The 14,142-nt window shown below is 38.2% G+C and overlaps 1 protein-coding gene across 1 annotated transcript in view; it reads left to right on the top strand.

Moving 5' to 3' along the window:
- The window catches only part of KIF27 (kinesin family member 27), a 91,151-nt gene that overhangs the window by 64,133 nt on the left and 12,876 nt on the right, over positions 1-14,142 (top strand). Inside the window, exons 11-13 of the mRNA XM_047102838.1 lie at positions 153-266; positions 3,653-3,829; positions 10,902-11,117. Of these exons, the coding sequence (XP_046958794.1) occupies positions 153-266; positions 3,653-3,829; positions 10,902-11,117 (507 nt within the window). The remainder of the gene's footprint in view (positions 1-152; positions 267-3,652; positions 3,830-10,901; positions 11,118-14,142) is intronic.

Below are 14,142 nucleotides of genomic sequence, written 5' to 3'. Positions count from 1 at the left end.
TTCCTCTCCAGTAGCCCCAACCTTCATCTACGCGTTTTCTTTCTTTTTACAAGGAAGAAAGTAAATGTGAAGAAAATGATTATCTGCATAAATATTTAATGATAGCCAGGAAGTAAAAGCAATAAGGTGTTTTTAATTTCTGTTCTCTACAGGAACTAAAGTCAAAAACAGAACAGGAAGACTCTCTGACACTGGAAACCGAGGACCTTGATGCATTTAAGATGAAAAAGAGAAAAGGTTCGTTTGGAAGTATAGACCAATTCCAGGTTTGTCGATTCTGTTTAGTGTTTCCTGCTTTCTCTTTGCTTTCATGGTTGTTTAAATGGAGGTAAAAAGTGGTGTAGTCTGAATAAAATCTTCAAACGCTAGACTTTACCACTTGACTACAAATTTTCTAATATTTCTCCCAAAGCTTTTCTGTTATTAAAAAATTACTCTCGGGCACCTGAGCATCCAACTTTGGCTCAGGCCATGATCTCACAGTTTGTGATTTGAGCCCGCGTCAGACTCACTGCTGTCAGTACAGCTTGGGATTCTCTCTCTCTCCCTCTCTCTCTGCCCCTCTGCCACTTGCATCTTTCTCTCAAAAACAAAGTAAACATTAAAAAAATTACTCTCTCATCCAGAAATGTGCTTGTATTCTTTTTTCAGTAGAATGCATTTATTTGGGGGCATCTGGGTGGCTCAGTTGGTTGGGCATCGGGCTTTGGCTCAGGTCATGATCTCGTGGTCAGTGAGTTCGAGCCCCACATCAGGCTCCGTGTTGACAGCTCAGAGCCTGGAGCCTGCTTTGGATTCTGTGTTTCCCCCTCTCTCTCCCTCCCCCCCCCTCAAAAATAAACATAAAAAAAATGCATTTATTTGAATGTTGTAGAATGTAAACATGAAATCCATGTTCACTGGATTGTATTTATTCCCATGGAAACAATACATTTCTAAAAATCAGAGCCCTCCATTCAAACATAACCAAATTATATATGCACCATATATGATGTATTAAAAGTTATTGTTTTAGTGCCACATTAATTTTTTTAAATGTTTATATATTTTTGAGAAAGAGTGAGTGGGGAAGGGAGAGAGAGAGGGAGATAGGGAATCACAAGCATACTCCACACTATCAGCACAGAGTTCCATGTGGGGCTCGAATTCATGAACTGGGAGATCACAACCTGAGCCAAAACCGCAGGGTCGGATGCTTAACCAACTAAGCCACCCAAGTACCCTGTTTTAGTGCCGCATTTAAAAAGTGATATCTGTAAACTAACTCAAAGTTCAAGGAAACAAAATTGTATTTTTATGTAAATTCAAAATGGCAATTCTAAAAATCTTAAAAATACTGCAATTAAACCTAATTACACTCAAATGCTAAATACATCACCTTCTGAAAAATTTATTTGCTCTTTCTTAAATTTTATGTATTTTAATGTAAAATTGAGGACATGAATGTATTCCGAGTTATTTATTTTACCTAGTATGTTTTAGACATTGGTTAAGCGCTATCACTCTGACATTCTGTGCTGCTTGGTAATAACATTTCTGGGCAGAAAGGGCAGAGAGTAGGAGAGGTAGGAACGCACAGAGCAGTGAGACCTGTTTTTCAAAATACTAAGGATCTAAATTTTAAATGAATACAACAATAAAAAGATTTCCACAGCTTGCACTATATTGGGTTAAAAATATTAATAAAACAAAAACAAAACTTCATGTTTTTAAACACTGCAAAAGAAAAACCCACTTTCCAGAATTTGACCCTAAATAAGAACAAGATTATAAAGTAATCAATATGGGTATCCAAAGAGCTTAGAATAGGATATTGATTTGTTATGAAGCTCCTTTATAAGGAAGTATTTTTTGAATTGTGTGATAGGAACTGTGTGATAGGAACCTTTGCTATTAAAGGAGAAAAGACAAATCAAGAAATTTTCAGAAAACTTACTAAGGTACAGTGAATTGTATAAATCATAACCTTTATTATATCAAATGCAGAAAAATCCACTCATTTATTATTACCCTAAAAAACCTGTATTATGTGCACCCCTACCCATTCTTCAAAGCACTGCCAAAATATTTCTTACTCTGTGAGGCCAGTACTGACATTTCTTAGAGCCATTTCAGTCCCTCACTCCATTTTTGCTGACATGGTACCTGGGAGTTAGCTGTACACAGCATTTATTAGCAACAATCATAATTTTTCAGGTTTCCCTCCTATTGGAATGGACCTTACAAAAGATCTGTTATTAATTTTTCAAACCCCACTCCAAGTCAAGGAATGTTCATAGAATATGTTTTAGCTAATTGCTAGACTTCATAGGTTCTCCTGTATGGAGTTTCTAAGGTAGAGCTGGATATAACGAAACAAAAGTGTCTCTGTAGTTGTTCTGGGATATCCTTCCTGTTTCTTATAAACTGTAGAGCTACTGTTATAGGCTTCAATATTACTTCAATATTATTTGGATGCGATAGTGCTTGTAGGGCCATGCTATCTAGGTCTGGATGGAGGACTGCATAGCACTGGATCTACTTTGCTTTGGCCACTTCACTCTCTTTTCCTCATGCATATTCACTATCTCATTGTTTTGTGTTTTTTTTAATGTTTATTTATTTTGAGAGAGAGCACAAGCGGGGGAGGGGCAGAGAGGGAGAGAGAGAACCCCAAGCAGGCTCTGTGTTGTCAGCACACAGCCCGACAGGGCTCAGTCTCACAAACCATGAGATCATGACCTGGGTCAAAGATCAAGAGTTAGACACTTAACAGACTGAGCCACCCGGACACCCCATCTCATTTTTTAAATATAGATTTCTAAGCACCATTTTCATCAATTGGAGAAGAACTGGAAAATAGTACTGAATGATTTGTTTCCCTATTATTTGTTGTTTATATGGCATTGCTTCATTACCATGTCTGCAGTGTGGATGGGCGCTTGGTAGAACTGATCTTAGACAGTCATATTCCATTCATATTTTTTTCTTTCTGGGTATCCTCGATTTGAGAGAATACTAAGATACTTGTTTTGGAACTCCTTCCAGCTCATTTTATCTTATAATTGATGTTAACGGGCTACAGTGCAGAGTGGATTTCCATGCCCTATTATATGTGTCTTCCACCGTGTATTCATTTACTTACTTCGTTGATTAGTTAGTTGGATCAGGCATTCATTCAGTCATTCATATAACATTTTATTGAAGGCCGGTCATGGGCCAGGAAGTATAGCAGGCATTGGGGATAGAGAGTTAGAAAAGACAGTCTGTCCGGTCAGTCAAGGAGACAGACTGTAGAGCAACAAACAGTGTAAGTGCTGTGATGGAGGTATGTTCCTCTACGAAAGAGAAAAAGATCCCCCAGCCTGGTCTCAAAATTACCTCTTAATATATGTATGGAAAAATTGTCAGTCCTTTTGTCAACTTAGAAAATCCCAGACTCAAACATGTTCAGAGAATACATCTTAATTCCCTATAAAACACAGCAAGATGTTAACTGGAACCACTTCCTAATGATTTTAGACAGGAACACTGTTTTGTTATTCTCACCAATAGTTTTTAAATGTTCATTTAAGGTATTTTAGCCAATCTGAAATTACATTATTACAATATACATCCTATGGCAGAAGAAAAACAAATGATGTAATAACGTTTCTTTGAAATTTTAATGTAGAAATTGGATGAGCAAAAGAAATGGTTAGATGAAGAAGTAGAAAAAGTCCTGAACCAACGCCAAGAATTGGAGGAGCTGGAAGAAGATTTAAAAAAACGAGAGGCCATAGTTTGTAAGAAGGAGGCCCTGTTACAGGAGAAGAGCCACCTGGAAAATAAGAAGTTGAGATCTAGCCAGGTATGCTATTTGTTATGCTCTTGGATTCTGGGTGTAAGCCATATAAACTAGGATTACCTTTCTCTCTAAGAAGTAAAGCATACTACTATGAAATTAGAAACCAAAAGAAAATTCTTCTGGTTTTCAATGTATTTTTGCATATTAGTGCTTATTTAATGACCACCACTAAAATCTATTGCAATTTTGAAGTCGGATGTTCAATGTTCATTGGTTCAATGTTCTGCCAAGTATATTATTATTAACATTTTTGGGTATTTGAAAAATTATGGTAAAATAGACATAACATAAAATTGGCCATTCTGACCATTTTTAAGTGTGTGATTCAGTGGCATTAATTACGTTCACAATGTTAACCCTATTTCCAAAATGTTTTATTACCCCAAACAGAAAGTCTATAACCATTAAGCAGTAACTCTCCTTTTCTCCCTGCAACCTCGGTTATTAATTTTAGTGGATATTTAAGAAATACATTGTACCATTTGATGCTGTATAGAGAACACTGGTAATTTGGGAAAATAGACTTAAAAATGATCTAGCTATTGGGGTGCCTGGGTGGCTCAGTTGGTTGAGCGTCCTACTTCAGCTCAGGTCATGATCTCACCATTTGTGAGTTTAAGCTCCACATCAGGCTCTGTGCTGACAGCTCGGAACCTGGAGCCTGCTTCAGATTCTGTGTCTCCCTCTGTCTCTGTCCCTCCCCTCCTCGCACTCTGTCTCTTCCTTTCTCTCAAAAATAAATAAATATTAAAAAAAAATGATCTAGCTATCACTACTACCCAAAGTTAGGGGTTTGCAGGGTTGCTGTAAAAGAGAGATTTTACGTGATGAAGATTTGTTCAGTTTTCAAATTATAATGACTTGGGGACCTTTACAAGAACTTTTGCTGGAGAACGTGGGTTTTATGAGCCAAAGAAGTGATTTATATGAAGGGGTTTGCCTCAATTTCAGGTTTTGAAAAAGGAATGATTATGGAAGGAATAGAAGAACCAGGGGATACGTTTTTTGGATGTAGCTATGTATATTTTCAACTATAGCAATAACAGCATCTGAAAATGAAGCTGGCTTGCCCCACACTTGAGGAGGACTTTCTGCCCATCAGGCCGAGGACAGTCTATACATTGAGTAATTGAACAGCAAGGATCAATGACCTGCCTCTTTAGTAGACCTTCCTTTCAGGCTGCATCTAGACCAGTAAGATCTGAGATAATGGTCGTGTGTTCTTAGCCTTTCCACCTCAATACAACAGGCAGACAAGTGTGGAAACCTGAACTTACCTCTGCTCTGTCCTCCTTTCCCCATTCATGTTGAATAGCTATTGGCACCCAGGGATAGGGGCAGCCCCTCTAACCAGGCTTGTTGTTGGTGCTGTATCAGGTAGCTTGCTCACGCTTGCTGTAAGGGCCAAGTTTTATTTTTACTTTTATTTTTTATTTTTTTATTTTTTAAGTTTATTATTATTTTTAAGTAGTCTCTACACATCGCATGGAGCTCAAACTCACTACCCTGAGATCACAGGTTGCACCCTCCTCCAGTGGAGTCAGCCAGATGCCCCTGTCAGGGCCGAGTTTGAAAAGCTACCCCTCAAAACATGTAAATGACAGCAAGAGAGATGAACACATTTAAATATCAATGTGTAAATAGAAGAAAATAAACTGGGACCTTTACTATATGTTCCATATCACAAAAGAAAAAAGAGGAAAAAACAAACAAAAAAAAACTTTCTCCTAAAATAAGTTTACTTCATGATACAGGGGGGAAAAAATTGAAGTTTTCTACTTTGAACAAGATGTAAAATTTAGGAAGCAAGAACATACTGAGGTAAGTAGAGAGTACAAATAAATGAAACCCACAGCAGAGCAAAGCAAAATTGATTCTTTGAAGATTGTTTTAATGAAACAGAAGAGAAACTTGGTGATGTTATACTGCTGGGTTCTTTTCTGAACAAAAGGTGTGAATAGATTACCTTTTTTTCCAGTGTTTTAAGAAATATTTATAAGGTTCAATCCTATGTATTTTGGACATGGAATGTGATATAAAAAAACCTATTTTCATACCATATACGATTTCAACTCAAAGTAAGTCGCAGACCTAAGTGTAAGAGGTAAAACTATAAAACCCTTAGAAAAAAACAAAGGTATAAATCCTTGTGATCTTGGGTTAAGCAATAGTTTCTTTGCTATACCTGAAGCAAAAGCAATAAAAGAAATATTAGATAAATTGGACTTCATCAAAATTAAAAACATTTGTTATGCAAAGGACACCAAGAAAGTTGGTGTTGAAAAGACAACCCACAGAATGGGGAGAAATGTTTGCAAATCATATACTTGATAAAGGACTTGTCTCTAGAATATATAAAGAAGTCTTAACTCAGTAATAAAAAGACAATTCAATTAAAAATGGGTGAAGGATCTAGTAGACATTTCTCAAAGAAGATATACAAATGGCCAATAAACATATGAAACATCAGTAGCCATCAGGGGTATGCAAATCAAAACATAGATGAGATACTCCTTCACACTTACTGGGATTGCTGTAGTCAGGAAAATAGATACTAAGTGTTGGCGACAATATGAAGAAATTGGAATTTTAATGCACTGCTTGTGGCATTGTAAAATGGTACAGTTGCCTTGGATAACTATCTTACAGTTCTTCAAAAGGTTAATCATAGCATTACTATGTCACCCAGCCACTCCACTCCTAGGTATATATCCAAGAGAAGTGAAAGCACATGTCTACACAAAAGCTTGTACATGAATGTGCATAACAGCATTAATCACAATAGCCTCAAAATGAAAAAAATTCAAATGTCCCATTAGCCGATGAATGGGATAAACAGAAAGTGGTATATCCGTACTAGGGTATGTTACTCAGCTATAGAAAAGAATGAAGTTCTGATACATGCTACCACATGGATGAACCCCAAAAACATTGTGTTAAGGGAAAGAAACCAGTCATGAAAGACCCATGTTGTATGTACATGTAATTTATATCAATGTGCAGATGAGGCAAGTCTGTAGAGACAAAAAGTAGACTAATGGTTGCTTAGGGCTGAGTGGGGAATGGGGAGTGGAATGACTGCTAGGGGGCATGGGGTTTTATTTTTGAGGACAATGAAAACGTTCTAAAATTGATTGTGGTGATGGGTGCACAACTCTGTGAGAGTACTAAAAGCCATTGAATTATACACTTAAATCGGGGACTTAGGGGCACCTGGCTGGCTCAGTCTGTGGAGTGTGCAACTCTTGGTCTCAGGATTGGGAGTTCAAGACCCATATTGGGTATAGAGATTACTTAAAATAAAATCTTTAAAAATAAATAATTAGGTGAATTGTTCGGTATGTGAATTAGATCTCAATAAAGCTATTACTCAAAAAAAAAGCTATAAGCCCATAAAGGAAAAAAAAAAAGATACAGAAGACTAAAGATTACCAAAAAATGTAAGATGGGAAGGTATAGGTAAGTAGTTACTTACTTAGCAGAAGAGGCTGGAATCCAAATGCCTTGAGAGCTTAAGAGGGACATGAATGAGAGCTGTAGCATGAGTTTTTTGTTTGTTTTTTTTTTTGTTTGTTTTGTTTTTTTTTTTGAGAGATAGAGCATGAGCGGGATAGGGGCAGAGAGAGAGGGAGACACAGAATCCAAAGCAGGTACCAGGCTCTGAGCTGTCAGCACAGAGCCCAGTGGGGGCTCAAACTCACAGACTGCGAGCCAAAGTCAGACCCTTAACCAACTAAGTCACCCAGGCACCCCTAGTATTTTGTTTGTTTGTTTTTGTTTTTTTTAATAATACCTCTATGAGAGGAGTGCCTGGGTGGCTCAGTTGGTTGAGCATCTGACTTCGGCTCAGGTCATGATCTCATGGTTTGTGGGTTCAAACCCTGCGTCAGGCTCTGTGTGATAGCTCAGAGCCTGGAGCCTGCTTCAGATTCTGTGTCTCCTTCTCTCTCTGCCCCTCCCCCACTTGTGCTCTGTCTCTCAAAAATAAATAAATGTAAAAAAACTTTTTTTTTTTTAGTAATGATACCTTTATGAGATAGAATTCACATAGAATACAAAAAGACTCTGAAATGAAGGGACTAAGATTTTCAGAAGGCAGAAGTGAGGCATAGGATGGAAACGACATCATCAGGAAACCACCCTTTTCTCACTTTGAAGACCAGATGGTTTATTTTCTGAAGCTTGAACCAGGTACAGCAGATGGTCACGGTAAGTCAGAATACTCAAAAGAGGTAATGAATAAAAGTCAGTCTACGTAGGAATCCTGAGATAGCCATTTCAACACCTACTTGGATCCCAAAATGCTGACAGCCAGATTTATACTTCCAAACAAGACATTGTTGGATTTTCTGAAACAGTCCATGAAGAAAGACCTAAAAACACCTTTGGGGGCCCCCAACTAAGTGGCCAGACCCCAGATACATCCCATGGTGACAAAGTATACCTACTACAGAACTTATCAGCATTTTCATACCTAACTCTTAAATGTGACATCCATGTCAGGAATGCTACTAACATGAAAGTCAGAGTCCAAAAGAAAAAAAGAAGCTCAGAGACATCAGAAATAGAGGAAGGAGCTGAAAAAAACTTTCAAAAAACCTTTAATATTCTCAAGGTGTTGAAAGATTATATAGTCTATCCATAAAATGAGAACTGCTAGAAATTTAAACATTTTATTTTTAATTTTTTCAACATATGTTTTATATTCTAGAGAGAGAGCATGCGAGAGGGAGAGAGGGACAGAGAGGGAGATAGAGAGAATCTTAAGCACGCTCCACACTCATCACGGAGCCCAACACAGGGCTCAATCCCATGACCTTGGAATCATGACCTGAGCCGAAATCAAGAGTCAGATGCTCAACTGACTGAGCCACCCAGGCACCCCGAGAACTGTTGGAAATTTAAAGCGTTGGAGGATAACATTGAGAAAATATCCCAGAAAGTAAATAAAAGAATAAATTAATAGAAAATAAGAGAAAAAAATTTAATTGGCAGATAAATCCAGAAGTCCAACGTCCAAGAAATGGAATTTCAGAAAGCTATAACAGGGAAAACAGAAGAGGGGACTATCAAAGACAATACAAAAATTTTCCCAGCACTGAAGATGTGAGACTCTAGATAGAAATTGGTCATCAAGGGCCTGCAAAATGAGTGCCAAAAGCTTATCACTGTGAAGTTTTAAGTATACTGAGGAAAAAAAAAAAAAAGATCCTGAAAACTACCAGATAGAAGACATGAGTCACTTGTAAATCTCAACAATCAGAATGATATTGGACTTCTCAACCTTCTTCAGTAGACACTAAAAGACCTGCAGCAGTCTTCCAACTCACAAGGAAAATTATTTCCAATCAAGACTTCTTTTGAGCCTAACTCTGAATCAAATATGAAGGCAGAATAAGGGCATTTTCAAGTGAAAAGAATGATCTCTGACATCATCTCTCAGGAAACTACTAGAGGATATGCTCCACAAAAATGAGGGCATCAGCTATGAAAAAGGAAGACTTGGGGTACTGAAAGTGTGATCCAACATGGAAATTCCAGGGATAATACTAAAAGGAAGTTCCAGAATAACTAGTCCAGTTTGGAGCAGGAGGATGGAGATTTCAGGCAAAATGTTTCCAGAAAAAGAATAGAACAAAAAGATGACCTGATTTATGTTTTGGTCAAGTGAAAAAAACCAGTATTGAGAGGAACTGTATAATTGTATTGGAGAAGAATTAGTAGAACATACCAGCAGTCATACCCTATGGGAAATGATAATTTTATACGAGACATTTGAGCTGTGAATAATATTCACAAAGCTATGTGAACTGAATATTGATTTAACATAAAACTGTAATACACCTTATACTGGGAGACTAGAGGGAGGAGAAATAGAGGAGGCATAATAGTGCCAAGTGCTCGTCTTCCATAATAGTCCATCTATGGGCACTATTTGAAATTGGTTATGTTATTTAGAAACATGGACATTAACACAAGCAGAAATAGCTAGAAAGGTTGAAGATAGTTGTTTCTGGAGAGTGGGACTCAGGTAAGAGGGTGGGGTAGGGAGACTGCTTTTTTAAAAACTTTTAAACCTGTGGTATATATACATGTAATTACTTAGATGAAAATCCATTTTAAGAATTTTCTTTTTTTAATGTTTGTTTATTTTGAGAGAGAACATGGGCCAGGAAGTTGTGAGAGAGAGGAAGAGAGAGAGAATCCCAAGCAGGCTCCACACTACCAGCATAGAGCCTGACGCAAGGCTCACACTCACTGTGAGATCTTGACCTGAGCCAAAATCAAGAGCTGGATACTTAACCGAATGAGCCACTCAGGTGCACCTTAAAAATTTTCTTAAAAAAAAATTCTTTTAAGTTAGGCCATAATGAAGATCTCCATTACTCTAATTGGCCATATTTTCTGACCAGAATGAAATAAGAGCAGAAACAAATTATATGTTTAAACAACAAACCAAATCTCAACCTATAGAGAACTTATAGTTACAGATCATATAACTGTGTAACAGGCCAAGGAAGAAAAGTTTAATTTAAAAAATAATAAAAAAAAATATTACCTCTTTTTAAAAATAATTTTTTTTAACGTTTATTTATTTTTGAGACAGAGAGACAGAGCATGAACGGGGGAGGGTCATAGAGAGAGGGAGACACAGAATCTGAAACAGGCTCCAGGCTCTGAGCTGTCAGCACAAAGCCCGACGCGGGGCTCGAACTCACGGACCGTGATATCATGACCTGAGCCGAAGTCAGACGCTTAACCGACTGAGCCACCCAGGCGCCCCCCAAAAAATGTTACCTCTTAAAACCAATACTCTGTAGTCTGGTATAGCCAAGCAATACTTGGCAGTAAATTCATCATTGGAATCTCCATTAAAAAAAAAAAAAAAAAAGGCATTCGACTTAAGATTTTAAAAAATGAACCCCCCAGCCCAAAAAACTCCATAAGAGAAAACAATAATGTGGAAGCTCAAAATATATTCAGTTAGTAACTTTTTTCTGTTTTTCCTAATTTATATGCAGTTTGGGTTTCTAATAACTGTTTTTGGGGTGTTTGGTTGATTGTGTCTTTTTAGGTCTTAAACATAGATAGTTTGAAAATATCAACTCGCCTGAACTTGTTGGACCAAGAGTTGTCTGAAAAGAATGTAGAGCTGCAACGCAGCACGGCTGAGGAGAAAATAAAGATTTCTGAACAAGTTCAGGCCCTCCAGAAAGAGAAGGATCAGCTACAGAGACGAAGAAACAGTGTGGACGAGAAACTTAAAAATGGTAGTGTGTTGTCACCTGAAGTAAGTCAGTATTCTTTAGAACTGGAAGTGCTCTATGATGGGTCACTTGGATGATGTCCTCCGTCTTTGTTAACTTAAACATAAAAATGGATAAATCTAGTAAACTCTGTTTTCTTGAGACTTTGTCAGATGTAATGAGTTGAGCTGGCACCCATTAGGTGCCATAAGCCATGCTTGACCAGAGACTGTGATATCCTCACACAGGGGTCCGTGAACATGGCCTCCTACTGGCATCTCCACGGTTGGGAAACTAACACTTACCTTGAGTAGGGACTTTCTCAGCTGGGGTTTCTCATCTGACATCACAGAACACAGATGAGCTGAAGAACTCTTTTTCTCAGTTCTTCCAAAGAGAGCACCTACCTCCTCTCTGCAACTTTCTTGAACGATACCAGGTAATTCGTTACATACATGAATGACTAGGACATTAAGGGTTAATTCCTTCAGAAAGGCCCAGCCTGCAGGAGCATATTCCAGCCCAAGTAGATGCATAGAACTCAAATCCCAATAAAAATACCTTTGAGTTGCAGTTTTCATTTGGGAGAGCTTATGGCTCCTCTCACCTTTATTTTTTTAAACTCTATAAAAGATAGTATATTTATTGGCTGTCACAATTGTCCCAGACTGTGTCTTTTTTCAAAATTTTACATCAGTTGGCAATGGTACTTATCCCTTACTTTATCAGACAAGTATGAATTTTTGAGCCTACATGTTCTCTACAGATATTTTGTAAGTTTATTGATTTATTTTGAGAGGAGAGAGAGAGTACAAGCAGGGGAGGGGTACAGAGAGAGAGAATGCCAAGCAGGCTCTGCATTGTCAGCACAGAGCCGGACATGGGGCTCAAACTCACAAACTGTGATATCATGACCTGAGCCAAGATCAAGAGTAATACGCTTAACCAACTGAGCCCCCCACATGCCCCTCTATGCAAATATTTATTGTTGCTGTCCTGTCATGACCAAAGCAAGAGAAGATTGTTAAGGGAAAGTGAGTAGCTGGGGATCACGCACCCGAATCTCGTATGGTTTTAGATTGGAGCAAATGGGAGATGGAAGTTAAGGGGGCTGGGTAAGAAGGAACAAGAGCAAAGATTTCATAAATGAGATTGTTGTTCACTGTGTGGATGAAAGAAATTGAAGACTAACTTGATTGGGGGCTATGTGGCATTATAAGCTTCACTGCCCAGTTTAATAACATGAGTAGCTGAGAGGATCACAGAATCAGACTGTCCTCCTGGGGCTGTTAAATTGGAGCCTGGCCTTGTAGATCGAGAGGTATGAGAGCCTAAGATACTGCAAAATATAATATTAGTATTTAAGGAATTCTTGCCTGCCCAAGACTGTTACCGGACCCTATAGAAGAAACCAAAACAGTAAAAAGCATTATGCTTCTTTTGAGAAATTCATACTCTGTCTGGGGAAAAGAGACAAACATAAGAAAACTCTAAACCCTGAAGAACATAAAAAAAGCAAGTTATAATAATGTAATAAAACTATACTTATTATATTATTTATACAAAGCAATGCAGTGATCATGTGGGGGGAAGATTCATCAAGGCAACTTTGGTGCATTAGAAACTTGAGCTGAGGGGCGCCTGGGTGGCTCAGTCGGTTGGGTGTCCAACTTCAGCTCAGGTCATGATCTCACGGTCCATGAGTTTGAGCCCCGCATCGGGCTCTGTGCTGACAGCTCAGAGTCTGGAGCCTGCTTTGGATTCTGTGTCTCCCTCTCTCTCTGCCCCTCCCCAGCTCAGGCTCTGTCTCGCTCTCTCAAAAATAAATAAATGTTAAAAAAAAAAATTTAAAGAAACTTGAGCTGAATTGTGAAAACCACGATACTGGCAGATACAAGAAAGAAGGCTGTTGTAGATAGAACACCATAAATAAGGCATGGGGAAGGGAACGAGCAAATTATTTTTGCAGAAAGGGTAGAAGTTCCATTGTCACTATCAAGAAACATTTACATTTCTATTTCATGTAGAATTCTGTAACTAAAAAACATTATTTAGGGTTTTGGGGGGAAAACACAGCACCATGCATAATACCTGTGTAGCAGCCAGTCTGGATTGGTTTGAGGGAATGCTGAGCCTCCTACAATTCGTGGGGTTCCGTCAGCCATGGGAGCTTCCGTGCAGCCTTCTTCCACAAGGTTGGTTCTTCTTAATGTCAGTCTCAAGTGGGCTCTGCTCTCACTACTGTCTTAACGCCAAGATTAACATTACCAAACAGATCTGCCAATAGCAGGTGATCAGGAACATGAGATTGTGATGTGACACAAGACATCAGTAAAATCTAGGTGCAATAGTTGGCTGTTTCGATGTCTTTAAACTAGCTTAGAATTATTTTCTCTTGCCACAATAGATTAAAACCGTTTTCATAATGGGAAGTGATAGAAATATTTTAGATTAAACTAGTACAGGATTCTGCAACAATTTAATATAAATACTTCGTTCTGTGGGTAAATTCCGTAAACAAATTTAAAAAAATACTTCAACTCCATTTTTCTAATAATACACAGCAGTTGCTCAGTGAGAGGGGCATAGGAGAAAATATAAGAACTATTATGTTTATTTCACTTGTACCTTCAATTTCATGTTTTATCACTAACGTGCATATAACTTACGGAGAAATATACGTATATACAGTGCTTAAAAGTGTTTATGTGTGTTTGTTTTTGGTTTTGGTTTTTCACTGATAGGGATGTGTGATCTAAACTGTTTGGAGACCCCCTGCTTTAGGTGCTTGTTGCTCTCAGTGTGCTCTCTGCATCTGCAGCAGCCTCACCTGGGAGCCTGTTAGAGATGCAGAGCCTTCGGCCACACCCAGACCTGCTGAATCAGAAATCTACATTTTAACAAGATCCCTGGTGCATGTGTGAAAAAGCAGTGCTCTGTGATAAAACATTAGTCAACTCTTGATAATCTGTCATTTGCCTCCAGGCCATTTTTCATCCTGGAACAGTTTCCCATTGCCATTCATCTTGCCAACCCACACCTATTGCTGGGTTCAAGGGAATCACGAAT

This window comes from Lynx rufus, unplaced genomic scaffold (genome assembly GCF_022079265.1).
Source record: "Lynx rufus isolate CCGP_SWC_20201006 ecotype Redwood Valley unplaced genomic scaffold, mLynRuf1.p SCAF_10, whole genome shotgun sequence".
Lineage (NCBI taxonomy): Eukaryota > Metazoa > Chordata > Mammalia > Carnivora > Felidae > Lynx > Lynx rufus.
Note: the sequence above shows the minus strand (reverse complement) of the source record. Positions and strands in the feature narration are given on the sequence as shown.